This window comes from Haematobia irritans, chromosome 2 (genome assembly GCF_050003625.1).
Source record: "Haematobia irritans isolate KBUSLIRL chromosome 2, ASM5000362v1, whole genome shotgun sequence".
Lineage (NCBI taxonomy): Eukaryota > Metazoa > Arthropoda > Insecta > Diptera > Muscidae > Haematobia > Haematobia irritans.
In genome coordinates, this window is record NC_134398.1 from 137,404,346 (window position 1) to 137,423,706 (window position 19,361).

General features: G+C 31.5%; 1 protein-coding gene across 1 annotated transcript in view; it reads left to right on the forward strand.

The window, feature by feature from the left end:
• Positions 1–5,736, forward strand: part of Axud1 (AXIN1 up-regulated 1) — a 20,387-nt gene extending 14,651 nt beyond the window's left edge. The window contains exons 5-6 of the mRNA XM_075296205.1: positions 2,906–4,319; positions 4,909–5,736. Coding sequence (XP_075152320.1) covers positions 2,906–4,319; positions 4,909–4,934 — 1,440 coding nt within the window. The 3' untranslated portion in view covers positions 4,935–5,736. The remainder of the gene's footprint in view (positions 1–2,905; positions 4,320–4,908) is intronic.
• Positions 5,737–19,361: the final 13,625 nt, after the last annotated feature.

Consider the following 19,361-nt stretch of genomic DNA (forward strand, 5'->3'; position numbering starts at 1 on the left):
TGTGTTGAAAACTGAATGACAAACTTATTATACCCCCATCACCATAAAAAACGACACAAAAAGTGTCACACTTTCTTACTAAAAAATTGCAAAGTTGTACAACGATAGCAATGACCGAAAACAGTTCGGATCTCAATTCGTATACAATATTAGAACAGAACCAAAAAATGTTTTAGTCATCCAAATATGTTGAAATTATGAACTTTATTACATCTATTCTTAAGTTAGTGTCAACTAAATGGTTACCTAACCATCGATAGGCTCTATTGATGCATAATTCGAACGTTGAAAATCAATAAAAAGGAACCGGTAATTTCTAGAAGGCTTCAAAGGGATATTCATCAGAATCCTAGATATCAATTCTGAGCTCGAAATATCACCACTAACTAACCTATACTTCATTATAGAACACAATATCGTCCTTCAGCTGTTAATAGTGAATCAGCTTCAATCTAGAAGTGTAAGAAGGAAGCACAAAGTCACTGTTCCAATGAAAATGCCTCAAAGCGAACAACAAGAATTACCGAAACAGTTAAAATGAAAGTGTTGTGTGAGAATTTCTATACAAAGGTGTTACCCAAGTGCTACACAAAGTTTTTTTCCTCCTTGACTCCTTCTTGTGAGGGATATTTAATCCAAAAGTTTTGGCAACCTCGTTGATATTTTTTAGTGGATTAGAACCCACTTTTTATACCCACCACCATAGAATGGTGACGGGGGTATAATAAGTTTGTCATTCCGTTTGTAACACATCGAAATATCGATTTCCGACTATATAAAGTATATATATTCTTGATCAGGCAGAAATTCTAAGACGATATAACGATGTCCGTCTGTCTGTCTGTTGTAATCACGCTACAGTCTTCAATAATGAAGCAATCGAGCTGAAATTTTGCACAAACTCCTCTTTTGTCTGCAGGCAAGTTCGAAGATGGGCTATATCGGTCCAGGTTTTGATATAGTCCCCATATAAACCGACCTCCCGATTTGGGGTCTTGGGCTTATAGAAATCGTAGTTTTTATCCAGAGGTATTTTATGACCATAAAGAGGTGTGCCAAAAATGGTGAGTATCGGTCCATGTTTTGGTATAGCCCCCATATAGACCGATCTCCCGATTTTACTTCTTGGGCTTATAGAAACCGCAGTTTTTATTCAATTTACCTGAAATTGGAAATCTAGAGGTATTGTAGGAGCATAAATACGTGTGGCAAAAATTATGAGTATCTGCCCATATTTTGGTATAGCCCCCATATAGACCGATCTCCCGATTTTACTTCTTGGGCTTATAGAAACCGTAGTTTTTTTTCAATTTACCTGAAATTGGAAATCTAGAGGTATTGTAGGACCACAAATACGTGTGCCAAAAATTGTGAGTATCGGTCCATGTTTTGGTATGGTCTCCATATAAAACGACCTCCCGATTTGGGGTCTTGGGCTTATAGAAACCGTAGTTTTTATCCAATTTGTCTGAAATTGGAAATCTAGAGGTATTTTAGGATCATAAAGAGGTGTGCTGAAAATGGTGAGTATCGGTCCATATTTTGGTATAGCCCCCATATAGACCGATTTCCCGATTTTACTTCTTGGGCTTCTAGAATCCGAAGTTTTTATACTATTTGCCTGAAATTGGAAATCTAGAGGTATTTTCGGGTCATAAAGATGTGTGCCGAAAACGGCATAGTATAGCCCATAGTATAGCCCATAACGATAAGAACGATCTCCCGATTTAACTCTTTGGGTTTCTAGAAACCGTAGTTTTTATCTGATTTGCCTGAAATTGTAAGTATTCTGGTGTTTTAGGCTCACAAAAACGTGTATCGGATTAAGTTTTTATCGGTCCATTTGGTAATGCCTACATATAGACCGACTTCACTTCTTGAGGGTGTAGAAGGCGCACTGATCATGAAAATTGCTTGAAATTCAATGTAAAATTTCCAGATTTTACTTCTACAGATTAAAGATTTCAAATCAAGACGTCATTTTATAATTTTCTTGCACCCTTACAAGAGATGTTAATGATTCCTCTAAACCTCAAACAAAAATGGTTCTTATGAATCCAGAATCCTCAAGCCCTCCTGAAATTTCAAAGGAAACCCTAATATTTGGTTCATGGTGGTGGGTATTTAAGATTCGGCCCGGCCGAACTTAGTGCTGTATATACTTGTTCATATTTGGATTGTACCGTGGTGCAATGGTTAACATGCCCGCCTTGCATACACAAGGTCGTGGGTTCGATTCCTGCTTCGACCGAACACCAAAATATTTTTCAGCGGTGGATTATACCACCTCAGTAATGCTGGTTTCAAAGCTTCTCTAAGTGATTTCACTGTAATGTGGAACGCCGTTCGGACTCGACTATAAAAAGGAGGTCCCTTGTCATTGAGCTTAACATGGAATCGGGCAGCACTCAGTGATAAGAGAGAAGTTCACCAATGTGGTATCACAATGGACTGAATAGTCTAAGTGAGCCTGATACATCGGGCTGCCACTTAACCTAACCTACACTTCCTAATTCTGCCCACTTCTTTATTTCTGTAAATGCATATAGGAAATGAAGGCTATTACAAATCGGAAAGATGTATTTCGGAAAAGGTAAAGCCGATTAAGGACGACTATTCCCTTTGACTAACTTGGAAATTCCAATCTGAATTATTTTTTTTTTGTCTCGGATTGTTTGAATTTCAGATGGGATCCATGTAAATACGAATCATCTATCAATTTTTGTGACTACTGTAATAATGACTGTAGATAATGATCGAATACAAGTATTGTTCATCATAGATTCTAACATCCCAATAAAACAAAAAACAACAAATTTTAGCTAATTCTAACCTTTGCTAACCCATCTATATTTATTTTAACTAATTCTAATGGCCATTTTCTCTACCTTTATCATTTTTACAGGTGCCCGGTTTTAATTCCTATCACAACAGTGGCTCATCATCATATATTAATGCAAATTCCTCCACTCTAAATAATACACCCACTAGCTACAGTTCGTGTGCTGTTCCCTCCATTCCACCTTATGGAACGGCCACAACAACCGAGGCAAGTGGAGGTTATCATCATAGTGTTAATATATTACCTACAATGGAGACAACAATTGCACCATCGTGCACAAAGGCTGCCGCAACAACAATGGACACAGATGTGGGAACAAGTTTCATAAGCCTGTCAACGCCGTTAGCAAGTTCCTCGAGATTATCACAAATTAATGATTTATTACAGCACAATCGTAATGCGACCACAGCATTAGTAGCTGTATCACAAACGTCTACTACAAGTTCATCATATAGTCGAATTAGCAATTATACAACAAATATAAGTGGAGGAGCAGAGACTGCAATAACGCCAGCATCTTCTTCGTATAGTACATGCTCAATAAATACGCCACCCATAGAAGATGGACACAAAACATGTATGACTTATTCAGATCTAAAAGAGCCACCACCTTTAACTCCGGCTCCCATGGTAAATGCAAAATCTAATGAAGATGATCCCGAAGAGTTACCAGCTCCACCTCCATTACAACCAGCATCAACTGCGTCGGTATCAGTATCTCTAACAAAAACATTGCCATTAGACTCTACTGCTATTAGTAGGTCGATGGAAACAACAACAGATTCTCCAAGTTCAATATCCTGTTCGAGGGTAACCGATTCAAATGATGTGGCAGAAATTAAAGAGGAAGAGGAAGAAAAAATGGATACGGAAGAAGAGTTAGAAGAAACGACACCTACGTCAAGTTCTAAACTTATTGGAATGGAAAAAATAGATGCCACAAAAGAAGATGAAGAATTTGCAATTGAAAAGGAACCGCCTTTAGCAATAGAAATGGTAACAGAAGAAATTATTAATCAAAAATCCGAAGAAAATATGGAGCAATTACCAGAAGAAAATGTTCAAGAGGTAACAGAAGAAAGTAAAGAGGTTGGAGAAAGTAAAGAGGTTGGAGAAAGTAAAGAGGTTGGAGAAAGTAAAGAGGTTGCCGAAAGTAAAGTGGTAGAAGAAAGTAATGGAACTTCCGCTGTGGAAGTTGGAAATAGGAACGTACCAGCTAAGGAAGAGACCTCAGCACAAGTAGAAGAAATTCCATCTCCAACAAATAAAGGAGAGGAAAAAGAAAGTGATCAAGCTCCACCTATCGAAGATGAAAAGATAAGTGCACCATCTAAAGAAGAGTCGTCAGCTGAAGTAGACGAAATTCCATCTACGTCTATAGAAAAGACATCAACCGATAAAATTCCACAAACACCTTCTGTTACTGTGGCTGCTGCATCCTCCGATGTTTCTGCCATTGAATTGGCTGTAGGAGTAGGTAACTAAACGCTACATTTTTTAATGCAATTCAACTTTATTTTTTTTTTTTTATGTTTAAAAGTAGAGCTAGTAGCGAAAACACAAGCAAAGAATATAAAAATTAAAGCAAGTATTTAGTTAAGTTCCAATTTTAAGTTTAGTCTTTAAGCGTTATACAATAATGAAGAGCAAAACAAACATCCCCAATTAAAGTAAATATTTAAGAAAAGCAAACAAAATAGAATTCATAACAACACAAGAACAATTCAAAGCAAAATAATCAAACCATATATATAGCATTAATTTGTAATAATATGTGAACACAAACAAACAAACATAGAGAAATAATGAAAAATAACACAAAAATATGGATATTTTGTGTTCGGAAAATGAAAAAGAAAAAAAATTACAGGTAGCTTTTATTGATTTTTTTTTTATAATAATTTGCAAAAGTTTGTTGTTGGATATATTCTTCGTTATGCGATTTAGAACTACTTGATCATGGACACATATAGTTTTGTAATCTATTTTTTAACCGAATGCATACTGAAAAAAATTGTCCCTTTGTGATGACTAAACTTTTTCTTTTTTTTTTCATGTTGAATAAGACTTTTTGATATGTAAAGGCAAATGAAGAACATCAAAAAGCACCCTAGAAATCAAATGTGATCAAAACGTTTGGAGAAATCAAAAGATATGTGCTGACTTCTAATTTTCTTGGGGATTACGTAATAGATTATCAATGAAAACAAGTTGTGTTGATTGCTACAATGACGCCTGTCTCAAAAATCTATTTCCACATTGTTGATTTCTTAGTGGACCTGTTTAATTAAATAATTTAGTGGTTTGATTGATCTCGAGCCCAAATTACATACAAAATTGTTGTGATAGTGCATATGTAAGCATCGAGATGAGCCAATCGTTCTTGTTTTCTTAGAAAAAAATCCGTGCCGAACGTAATTCTTTGGAGATTTCCTTAAGTCTGGAATATTATTCATGTTTTTTATTTCATTGTTTAATTTTTATGTTGAAAATTTAAATCTTTCACCCAAAATCAATTAATACTATGTTGCCTATATTAATTTATCAAAAAATTTGCTCAGCGGTTTTGAGTAAAACGTAAATTGGATATGATATGAATATGAATAAAACGTAAACTGGTAGTACAATTAATCTCAGAACCGATATGTAAACATCAATTTTTTAATGATGAATTATTTTCCGTGGCCGAATCAACAAATCTGTATTGACCATCAAGACGCCGCCGGTGACAAAACTTTTGTGCCAGCCTCCGCCTACCAAAATGGGTCCTCTTCATTCTATGATTTCCACATTGTTATGATAGCGACATCTGTGAACATTCTGAAGATCGAGAACAAAAAAAAATAGATAACTGCTTCATGCTATTAAAATAAAATTTGTAATCACTTGGAATACATTGGAAATCTTTTTAAAGAAGGCCTTAATTGAAATTTAATAATATAATTTGGCATTACCAAGATAATGAATTTCCCCATCGAATAAAACCAGATGACAAAGTTCTAATATTTTCAATATATGTAAGTCAAATAAACATAAAAAAACCTTGTATCAATTTAATAAAACTTCCATTTTGCCAGGATACAAAAATAGCTAATTGAGAATTAAGAAAAAAAAAAACACAGAGAACCCAATTGATAAAGGTGTTCGAATTCAAGCAGAATAAAAAAAAATATAATAAGTCGAATGGTCTTACGAGGGGAAATATTTTTCCCTATACCCAGTAAACACAAGCATTAGATCAATGCTTTAAATCTCTTTTCAAAGGATTATGGTATGGTCACCCAGGGAAAATATTTAACAGAATTACATAAAAAATCATCGGGAAAGAACATTTCTTGTTCATATTGGATAAGTAACATCATGGTAGGTAATCAGTTGCTCCTGCAAAAAAGTTTGATAAATGTGTTGGTCGAATATTTGTCTATGGTTACCATATCTAGAAAAAAATTAAATACATTAGTGAAAACTTATCAAAGTGAATTATGTGCTGCCTGTAAGCAATTTATAAAGTCAGTTGAATTTATGTGGAGAGTATGGTTTACCCATAAATTGATATACTATTGCCTTGGAAAAAACTAATCCTTGTGTTTATTGGGATAGATACATCTCTAGATTATGGTGTTATGATTTAAATGAATTATATTTACAAGCATACTCCATACAAAACATAGTCGACATATGTAAATATTATTTAATTGTTGACTAAAATGGTTGCATACACATATCCATATATAGATGTTCCACCATAAAAGACTTTTTTATTTTAATAATTATAGCGATTATAATTATATTGAGAAATTTATAGGCTTCTGTTATAGATATTGTCTACTTAAGGTTTCGGTTAAAAATGAAAATGAACACAATGTACTAGAAGAGAGGAAGGGAAATGAGTGAAATTTTACAAGGAAAAATATTTGCAAACACACAAAAAAATTCACGAAAATTTTTCCAATTAAAATTTTAATTGAGTTTTAAAAAATATTCAATTACAAATTTAATTGATTCAACAAATTTTTTTAATTAAAACAAAAATCAACCACAAAAATAATAGTATCAATTAATTTTTTAATTGGATCAATTAACTTTTTAATTGACCTTCAATTAATTTTGTAATTGATACTATCATTTCTGTGATTGAAGACATTTCAATTAAAAATTAATTGGATCAATCAATTTCGTGATTGAATCAGATTTTTTTTGTGAATGTTATGTTTAATAGTTTGAAAACCACTTAATATGCACACAAAAAAAAATTTCTGATTCAATCACGAAATTAATTGATCCAATTAGTTTTTAATTGAAATGTCTTCAATCACAGAAATGATAATATCAATTAAAAAAATTAATTGAAGGTAAATTAAAAAAATAATTGATCCAATTAAAAAATTAATTGATACTATTAATTTTTGTGATTGATTTTTGTTCCAATTAAAAAATTTGTTGATTCAATTAAATTTTTAATTGAATATTTTTTAAAACTCAATTAAAATTTTAATTGAAAAAATTTTCGTGAAATTTTTTTCTGTGTGGAAGATGTGCTTTCCCGATATGTAAAATTCATAGCTAGTTTGTTTTTACAAATTTTGTATCGATTTATACATTGTTCGCCTGGAATAAATTTTTCCTTAATGTTAAATTTCTTATATACGAGATTTTTGATAGCCTGAACTTCTAAAATTTCAAACTGAAATCGGATATTTTTGGCTTTTCTGTCAACGAAAGCATTAATTTCTGGAAATCGACTGTAAATTGTTTTCTAGTAGATGTTAGTAGGTCTTGAGAAAATTCCTGTCGCATGCCAATAAGGCAGGTTTGTTCCATGTGTTTCTTATGAAAAAAAAAATGCAAACAAATATCGTCTTAACAAAAATTTCACATAAATTGTAAATGGTTTCACACATATTCTCTGGGTCCACATGTTAGTATGTTCAATTTTACACTATAAAATCACTCAATTATTGCCCTAGAAAAATTTTCTATATATTTTGTTTGTTTTTTGCATAATTTAAAAATTCCAAAAATGTTAAATTTCATAATAGTACAAATAAAATGAATTTGGAAATGGAAAGAGTTGCAATAGCATTAGATACCATATATAACACAAAAACTGTCCAAATTAGAACAAAACATATTTATTTCACATATTTAATAATAAAAAATAATCCTGAGTTTATCTGCATATAAGGGAAAATCTAAATTCCAGCTGCCAGAAAAGACTAGCAGTCTTAATTATTTTTTTTATGTGCGAAAAAAGCGTCTACAATAGCAAAATGTTTGCTGAATAAGGAAAAACAGATATTACTGCCTGAATTAATAAACCAAAATGTTCTAAAAAAGATGTACCAAACAAACTCTTAACGAAAATAAAATCTCAAGACAAAATGTCGAAATTAAGTGTGCAACATTATTTTTTACCCATTCTACGGTCGAAATATTTGTGTGTCCACTGTTCTCAAAGATGATCCAAAATGTTTTCTAGTTCGGCAGAAACAATTGGAGAGCGGTTACAGATGCTCATAGCTTTAAAAGGGAAATTACTTTGGATGGCTGTTAGTAGGCTCAAATTCCCGTTCGTCGAAAATATGAAAAAGGAAGAGCAGACAATACTGCCTAAAATAGTAGACCAAGATTTTACAAGAATCCACCAAGCTGTTAATGAAAATGGAAGCTCAAAAAATGTTTTATTAAAGGTCATTTTTATGTAGCTCCGTCAAGCTCTAATTGCCAGTTAACAGAAAGTAAATTGCAAATATCTTCTCTCCGGTTAACTTTAACTGAAAAAATTGTGTTAAATTCGTAACTGGCATATGGAATATATACGCCAGATGACAGATTTGTCCATAGTACGATTTAAAATTCGTTAGATAACGCAGCACTAACGGAGCATCATAACGATGGGAGCAAGACAAATTAGTTAACAAAATGTTTGCTGATAGTACTATAGACATAGAAATGTTAAGACATCTCAAGTTAATTCACAGCGCAATTGTTTTTCTGTACATCGATCGCAGATAGCAAGTTTTCTTCTGCAAAATATTGATTTTATGTGTCTTCTTCTCTGGAAAAAACAGAGTATTTTGTTAAAGAATAAGAAACTTTTTAAAGCAAATTGGTTGATTTGCATCGCGATTGCCGTTTTCCAAAAAGAAATTGAGTGAATAGTGTACGCAATCGAGATCGATGAATGGCCATCTGCAAACATACAAAATGATTGTGAATTGACTTGAGACGTCTATGCATTTCTTTGTCTATGATAGTACCATAGACCCAGAAATGTATAGACGTCTCAAGTCAATTCTTTTTGGAGAACGAATTTCCACTTAAAAAAGGAGTGGAGTACAGAGAAAAAAAAGTATCGTCTACGGTGTGCAGACAAACTACAGCGCTGATAATGGACTTGAAACGTTTATATCTTGGTCTATGATGATAGTACTATGTAGAGAAAAGTCTGCAAAAAAGAGGAGCCGGTGTCTCGTTTTTGAAAATCTTGAAATTTTGCCCATAAAAATCTTAAATCTTAGTACGGGATTTTAAAGAACAGAAATGTTTACATATTTGGCGAAAGCAATAAGAAAACATTTGAGAAAAATTCGTTGGACATTTTTAAAGACTTGATCCGGCCAAACTTGGGTAAATTGTGTTATAACGTGAACGCTTTCCTTGTTTTTGCAGAGTTTTTTCCTCTTTTACCAGATTTTTCTTCTGTATCTACTAGCATAGTTTTTAGAGTGAAGCTTTTAGGAAAAATAGCATCTCTAATGTAAAGAAACGCTTTCTAGCTTCAAAAAATCCATTTAAAGACGAAAATCATTGTAAATTGTTGTCCACTATATCAAAAAAATACGAAAATATTACTGTTGACATTATCTGCTGTTATTTGAGACTTCCTATTTTAGCAATCAACTAGAGTTTTTCCTGTAAGTACTGATAAATTAAATTTTCGAAAAAAAATGTAGAATCAAATGTTTGGAGATTGCGAAACGATTGGTACTAGATTTTCTGAAAACTTTAACATTTAGTTGCGTTGTCATGTTTTACTTATAAATATCCCTATCAATATCCATTTTAAAGTGTTTGCATTCGAGTATTAATACTGGTGTACTAATTTTTTGGATAAGAATTTTCCAAATTTTTTTAATTCTATTGCTAAATAGCTTAGAACATGGTAATTTTCAAGAGAAGTGATGGACAATAACAAACTTGATCATTGATATTTGTATTCTACTAATAAAATATTTGTAGTATACAATACAACATATATGAAATTTTCTTCATATGCCATTTTATTCTCATTCTTAACCAATTGACTTTATAATGATATTCAGTACTCATTTGAAACGGTATTATTATCTTTATTGTCTTTTGTTTTTTCATTAAATATGATTTTCTTGTTTCTTTATCTTTGAATATTTCTTAAGAATAATGTCTATTAATATTTTTCTTTTTTCATTTTCTATTAATAATATAGGTATACCTAAATATACAGAGATAGCTTTATTACTATTGTTTTTTCCTGCAGGGTTTCTTCTATTATTTTTATAATTCTTAAAAATGTTCTTATACATTGTTTTATTGTTCGAACTTTTTTTTCAAATGGAATATAATATATATTTTTTTGTTTGCGTTATGTTATTATTAATATTAGTTATATAGTAGTTGAAAGAAAAATCTAAGATTATTTCTTGTTCATAAATATATCGTAAGATTTTTTTGTTTCGTTTTTTTTTCAAGAAATAAAAATAAAACAAATACATAACACAGCAATTTACATCATAAACTATATAACATATATACTTACATATATATAAATTGATGATAATATTACATACACACAAACAAGTTTAGATGATAAAGATTCTAGTTAAACAAAGCGAGCAAAGAAAATGTAATACTACTTGATTAAAACTAATATAATATAATAAACACTGAAATTTTTGTAGTTTATAGATACACAATATTATTATATTATAGTAATTAAATCAAATTATAATTTATTTAATTTTTAAAACAAAATAAAAAAAAATACAAAACATACCGAAAAATATTTGCAAAATTTAAATGAAGTCTTCTTGGAATTGAGTTTTACTTGGTCTAGTTTTAATTAGGGTCCAGAGAAATCGCAGTAATTCTAAAGAAGAACAACCACTGTATATCCAGCAGTTAAAAATTCTTTGATTACAAAAAATTGTAACTGGAGTTTAATTGCCTCTCTCACATTGGTTGAATTTGGTATATATTGCTCAGTTTGATAAGCAGATTCCAAATCGACATATGTATTTCTTTACGACATTATACTACAGGATTGCACCTTTTGCCTGCATTCTTGCGACTACTCGATCCAAACTGCATGTAGAATTCAAGTGAAACGGCTTTCTTTAACACATCCCTACTGCCATATTATAAGTCCCATCAACAGCGCATCTGGAGAGCCTATATGTTGTCGAAATTAAGTAAGCAACAGGATTTTTAACCCATTCTTCGTGTATCCGTGATTTATGTGATTGTCCTGAGTTTTATTTGTACTCCATAGTCTACGATGGAAATGTTTGTGTGTCCACTGTTCACCAAAACGATGCAAACTGTATTCTAGTTCGTCGGAATAGATTAGAGAGCGGGTCATTGGCGTTCACTGCTGCCCATACCTTTGCTTGAGATTTAATTTGAGTCGTTGTTAGTAGGCTAAAATTTTCGTGCACTCTGTTAAGTAAAAAACAAGTAGGAAAGTCTAAAGTCGGGCGGGGCCGACTATATTATACCCTGCACCACTTTGTAGATCTAAATTTTCGATACCATATCACATCCGTCAAATGTGTTGGGGGCTATATATAAAGTTTGTCCCAAATACATACCTTTAAATATCACTTGCTTTGGACAGAATTTGATAGACTTCTACAAAATCTATAGACTCAAAATTTAAGTTGGTTAATGCACTAGGGTGGAACACAATGTTAGTAAAAAAAATATGAGAAACATTTAAATCTGAAGCAATTATAAGGAAACTTCGCAAAAGTTTATTTATGATTTATCGCTCGATATATATGTATTAGAAGTTTAAGAAAATTAGATATTAAGAAATTTATTAAGAATTAAGAAATTTTACAACTTTTCGACTAAGCAGTGCCGATTTTACAAGGAAAATGTTGGTCGAAATCAGAAAAACATATATATGGGAGCTAAATCTAAGTCTGAACTGATGTCAACCAAATTTGCACTCATAGCTACAATGCTAATTCTACTCCCTGTGCAAAATTTCAACTAAATCGGAGTTAAAAATTGGCCTCTGTGGTCATATGAGTGTAAATCGGGCGAAAGCTATATATGGGAGATATATCTAAATCTGAACCGATTTCAACCAAATTTGGCACGTACAGCTATAATGCTAATTCTACTCCCTGTGCAAAATTTCAACTAAATCGGAGTTAAAAATTGGCCTCTGTGGTCATATGAGTGTAAATCGGGCGAAAGCTATATATGGGAGATATATCTAAATCTGAACCGATTTCAACCAAATTTGGCACGTACAGCTACAATGCTAATTCTACTCCCTGTGCAAAATTTTCAACTAAATCGGAGTTAAAAATTGGTCTCTGTGGTCATATGAGTGTAAATCGGGCGAAAGCTATATATGGGAGCTATATCTAAATCTGAACCGATTTCAACAAAATTTGGCATGCATAGCTACAATGCTAATTATACTCCTTGTGCAAAATTTGAACTAAATCGGAGCCAAAAATTGGCCTCTGTGGTCATTTGAGTGTAAATCGGGCGAAAGCTATATATGGGAGCTATATCTAAATCTGAACCGATTTGGCTGATATTTTGCAAGTTTTTTGAGACTCATCAAATATTCGGATGTACGGAATTTTAGGAAGATCGGTTGATATACACGCCAATTATGACCAGATCGGTGAAAAATATATATATCACAGCTATATCTAAATCTGAACCGATTTTTTCCAAAATCAATAGGGATCGTCTTTGAGCCGAAACAGGACCCTATACCAAATTTTAGGACAATCGGACTAAAACTGCGAGCTGTACTTTGCACACAAAAATACATCAACAGACAGACAGACAGACAGACGGACATCGCTAAATCGACTCAGAATTTAATTCTAAGACGATCGGTATACTAAACGATGGGTCTCAGACTTTTCCTTCTTGGCGTTACATACAAATGCACAAACTTATTATACCCTGTACCACAGTAGTGGTGAAGGGTATAACAAGTAGGAAAGTCTAAAGTCGGGCGGGGCCGACTATATTATACCCTGCACCACTTTGTAGATCTAAATTTTCGATAACATATCACATCCGTCATGTGTGTTGGGGCTATATATAAAGGTTTGTCCCCAATACATACACTTAAATATAACTCGATCTGGACAGAATTTCATATACTTCTACAAAATCTATAGACTCAAAATTTAAGTCGGCTAATGCACTAGGGTGGAACACAATGTTAGTAAAAAACAAGTAAGGAAAGTCTAAAGTCGGGCGGGGCCGACTATATTATACCCTGCACCACTTTGTAGATCTAAATTTTCGATACCATATCACATCTGTCAAATGTGTTGGGGGCTATATATAAAGGTTTGTCCCAAATACATACATTTAAATATCACTCGATCTGGACAGAATTTGATAGACTCTACAAAATGTATAGACTTAAAATTTAAGTCGGCTAATGCACTAGGGTGGAACACAATGTTAGTAAAAAACAAGTAAGGAAAGTCTAAAGTCGGGCGGGGCCGACTTATTATACCCTGCACCACTTTGTAGATCTAAATTTTCGATACCATATCACATCCGTCAAATGTGTTGGGGGCTATATATAAAGGTTTGTCCCAAATACATACATTTAAATATCACTCGATCTGGAAGAATTTGATAGACTTCTACAAAATCTATATACTCAAAATTTAAGTCGGATAATGCACTAGGGTGGAACACAATGTTAGTAAAAAAATATGGGAAACGTTTAAATCTGAAGCAATTTTAAGGAAACTTCGAAAAAGTTTATTTATGATTTATCGCTCGATATATATGTATTAGAAGTTTAAGAAAATTAGAGTCATTTTTACAACTTTTCGACTAAGCAGTAGCGATTTTATAAGGAAAATGTTGGTATTTTGACCATTTTTGTCGAAATCAGAAAAACATATATATGGGAGCTATATCTAAATCTGAACCGATTTCAACCAAATTTGGCACGCATAGCTACAATGCTAATTCTACTCCCTGTGCGAAATTTCAACTAAATCGGAGTTAAAAATTGGCCTCTGTGGTCATATGAGTGTAAATCGGGCGAAAGCTTTATATGGGAGATATATCCAAATCTGAACCGATTTCAAGCAAATTTGGCACGCATAGTTACAACGCTAATTCTACTCTCTATGCAAAATTTCAACTAAATCGGAGCAAAAAATTGGCCTCTGTGGGCAAATGAGTGTAAATCGGGCGAAAGCTATATATGGAAGCTATATCGAAATCTGAACCGATTTTGCTGATATTTTGCAAGTTTTTCGAGACTCATAAAATATTCGGATGTACGGAATTTGAGGAAGATAGGTTGATATACACGCCAATTATGACCAGATCGGTGAAAAATATATATGGCAGCTATATCTAAATCTGAACCGATTTTTTCCAAAATCAATAGGGATCGTCTTTGAGCCGAAACAGGACCCTATACCAAATTTTAGGACAATCGGACTAAAACTGCGAGCTGTACTTTGCACACAAAAATACATCAACAAACAGGCAGACGGACATCGCTAAATCGACTCAGAATTTAATTCTAAGCCGATCCGTATACTAAAAGGTTGGTCTATGATTCTTCTTCTTGGCGTTACATACAAATGCACAAACTTATTATACCCTGTACCACAGTAGTGGTGAAGGGTATAAATATGGGAAACATATAAATCTGAAGCAATTTTAAAGAAATTTCGCAAAAGTTTATTTATGATTTATCGCTCGATATATACGTATTAGAAGTTTAGGAAAATTAGAGTCATTTTTACAACTTTTCGACTAAGCAGTGGCGATTTTACAAGGAAAATGTTGGTATTTTGACCATTTTTGTCGAAATCAGAAAAACATATATATGGGAGCTATATCTAAATCTGAACCGATTTCAACCAAATTTGGCACGCATAGCTACAATGCTAATCCTACTCCCTGTGCAAAATTTCAACTGAATCGGAGCAAAAAATTGGCCTCTGTGGTCATATGAGTGTAAATCGGCCGAAAGTTATATATTGGAGCTATATCTAAATTTGAACCGATTTCAACCAAATTTGGCACGCATAGGTTAGGTTAGGTTAAAGTGGCAGCCCAATTAAGATTCAGGCTCCATTGTGATACCACACAGAAAAAAATTTCACGAAAAATTTTCCAATTAAAATTTTAATTGAGTTTTAAAAAATATTCAATTAAAAATTTAATTGATTCAACAAATTTTTTAATTGAAACAAAAATCAATCACAAAAATTAATAGTATCAATTAATTTTTTAATTGGATCAATTAATTTTTTAATTGGCCTTCAATTAATTTTTTAATTGATACTATCATTTCTGTGATTGAAGACATTTCAATTAAAAAATTAATTGGATCAATTAATTTCGTGATTGAACCAGAAAAAAAATTTTTTGTGTGCACATTAACTAAAAGTACCTATTACATATGGGCACTTCTAGTTTTAACCGCTGATCCTTCTCGATTATTTTTCTTCGCTGAACACTCATAGAAAAAAGTCTGCAAATAACAGCAGTCGATGTCTGCTGTTATATTTTTGTACTTCAGAGCCTAATGAACAACAAATTATAAAATTTTTAGGTTATACATTTTTCCCCAAAGCATATTTAAGAACCAAAAGTAATTTTTGGTATATTTTAGTACTGTAATACACTTAGAAGCTCATAAATACGATCAGCAAACATTTTGTTTGCTATTATGCCTCAATTCGATAAATATTCAGATTTTTAATCAATTACTATAGATTTTCATAAAATATTGTTTTAATTATATTAGGATAGCTCCTAAGTTGATATTTTTATTTGTTTCAGCCAAAATAAAACATGATTTAGTGTAGTCGAGCTTAAAAAATAGCAGGAAATGTTTGCTATTTCAGCAAACAGTGACTGCTGTCCCTTTTTCAGCAGACTTTCTGCTGTTTTAGCAGACTTTTCTGCTGTCCATACTAACAAATTTCTTTGGGTGAACCAACCAGATTGTTCCAAAAACATTAGCAGACTGCTTAAGTTAACGTTTTCCAGATCCGCCAGTAATCTTAAGCTATATGCTCCTAAAAGTTGCTTGCGCTTTACACAAAATGCAGGACACTCACACAAGAGGTGTTTAATTGATTCTTTTTCCTCCGCATCATGACAGCTCATACAATAGTACTTCGCGCCAATAGTTTTTGCAAAATCAGGCTGCGATCCGTTATAGCAGCATATCTAGTGTGCGGTTTAAGTTGAAATGGTGCCATATTTGCTTGGTGTCGTTACAACCCTTGCAATTCTCCCATCGAACATCATAACAGCCTTCTCACGCAGTATGAGCTTGCAGGAATATGTAAGGTAGTCCCTAGCCTTGCCAACTCATCCGCTTCGCAGTTCCCCGGTATGCACGCATAGCTACAATGCTAATTCTACTCCCTGTGCAAAATTTCAACCAAATTGGGGTAACAATAGGAGCTATATCTAAATCTGAACCGATTTCTTCCAAAATCAATAGGAATCTATTCTGAGCCAAAACACATACTTGTGCCAAATTGGAAGTCGATTGGACTAAAACTGCGACCTAGACTTTGATTACAAAAATGTGTTCACGGACAGACGGACATCGATATATCGACTCAAGAGCCCACCCTGAGAATTTTTGCCAAAGACACCATGTGTCTATCTCGTCTCCTTCTGGGTGTTGCAAACATATGCACTAACTTATAATACCCTGTTCCACAGTGTGGCGCAGGGTATAACAATAATTTTAAGAACTATAATCTTTGTTGGTCTTGTTTTTTAGTTCAAGAGCAAGCGTGGTACAATGGTTAACATGTCCGCCTGTCAAACCCAGTTTGTCCAAATTTATTTTGGCAAAGCCATATAGACTGCAAGATGGTTGGATGGACGCACGCTTCGAATTTTTTTTTTATTTTTTTTTTTTTTATTCAACCAAAATAAGATTCAACAAAAATTAATTCAACCCCGCGAAGTTTAGAAACTTGTATGCAGGGATTATTGAGTAAATTATTATATACTACTATTAGATAAATTAATTAACAAATATGATATTTAGCTACAATATTTTTTTATTTTTTATTTTTTATATAAATTAAAACAAAAAAGTATATAAATTCGGAATTATTATTAACACATTTCTCATCAGCATCAAATTTTACAAACATTCTTTTCATCTGTTGGTTAAACTACACTTATAGTTTAGTCAATGCATGGTTTAAGCTGAAATCGAAATAAAATTTTGACAAAATTTCCTATAGAAATAACATTTTGGCAAAATTTCCTATCAAAATAAAATTTTGTTGTTGTTTTTATTGCAGCTTAAAACCATACATTGCCTAAACTACAAGTGTAGCTTAACGAACAGAGGAAAAGAATGTTTGTCAAATTTATTTGGGCAAAGCCCTATATACTGCAAGATGGTTGGATGGACGCACGTTTCGGAATTCCCACATTCCTCATCAGCATCCTCTACTTGCAGCAAAACTATCAACCAATTATCAGAATAAATTCAGGCAGTTCATTAAACCCAACAATGAACCACACTTGAACCTCCCGAAAAAAGGTTTTGTATGATAGCCGGCTTATGCCGAAATAAATTCAAAACAAACATATCTCTTTTCCTATCAAATAAATTTGACAAACATTATTTTCCTCTGTTGGTTAAGTTTAACTACACTTGTAGTTTAGCCAATGTATGGTTTTAAGCTGCAATAAAAACAACAATGCTTAAAGAACAAAACCAACAATAACAAAACAAAAATAAAATTTTGACAAATTTTTCTATAGAAATAAAATTTTGACACAATTTCTATAGAAAATTTTGTCAAAATTGTATGACAAAATTGTATATGTAAAATTTCGTCAAAATTTGATTTCTATAGAAAATTTTTTCAAGATTTTATTTCTATAGAAAATTTTGTCCAAATGTTATTTCTATAGAAAATTTTGTCAAAATTTTATTTCTATAGAAAATTTGTCAAAATTGTATATCTATAGAAAATTTTGTCAAAATTGTATATCTATGGAAAATTTTGTCAAAATTGTATATCTATGGAAAATTTTGTCAAAATGTTATTTCCATAAAAAACTTTTTCCAAATTTGTCAAAATTTTATGTGTATAGAAAATTTTGTCAAAATGTTATTTCCATAAAAAACTTTTTCCAAATTTGTATGACAAAATTGTATATGTGAAATTTCGTCAAAATTTGATTTCTATAGATTTTTTTTTTTCAAAATTTTATTTCTATAGAAAATTTTGTCAAAATGTTATTTCCATAGAAAATTTTGTCAAAATGTTATTTCCATAGAAAATTTTGTCCAAATGTTATTTCTATAGATAATTTTGTCAAAATTTTATTTCTATAGAAAATTTGTCAAAATTGTATATCTATAGAAAATTTTGTCAAAATTGTATATCTATGGAAAATTTTGTCAAAATTTTATGTGTATAGAAAATTTTGTCAAAATGTTATTTCCATAGAAAATTTTTTCCAAATGTTATTTCTATAGATAATTTTGTCAAAATTTTATTTCTATAGAAAATTTTATCAAAATTGTATATCTATAGAAAATTTTGTCAAAATTTTGTTTCTATAGAAAATTTTATCAAAATTTTATGTCTATAGAAAATTTTGTCAAAATTGTATATAGAAATTTTTGTCAAAATTTTATGTGTATAAAAAATGTTGTCAAAATTTTAATTATACAGAAAATTTTGTCAAACTGTTATTTCTATAGAAAATTTTTTCAAGATTTTATTTCTATAGAAAATTTTGTCCAAATGTTATTTCTATAGAAAATTTTGTCAACATTTTATTTCTATAGAAAATTTGTCAAAATTGTATATCTATAGAAAATTTTGTCAAAATTGTATATCTATGGAAAATTTTGTCAAAATTTTATGTGTATAGAAAATTTTGTCAAAATGTTATTTCCATAAAAAACTTTTTCCAAATTTGTATGACAAAAATGTATATGTGAAATTTCGTCAAAATTTGATTTCTATAGATTTTTTTTTTTTCAAAATTATATTTCTATAGAAAATTTTGTCAAAATGTTATTTCCATAGAAAATTTTGTCAAAATGTTATTTCCATAGAAAATTTTGTCCAAATGTTATTTCTATAGATAATTTTGTCAAAATTTTATTTCTATAGAAAATTTGTCAAAATTGTATATCTATAGAAAATTTTGTCAAAATTGTATATCTATGGAAAATTTTGTCAAAATTTTATGTGTATAGAAAATTTTGTCAAAATGTTATTTCCAT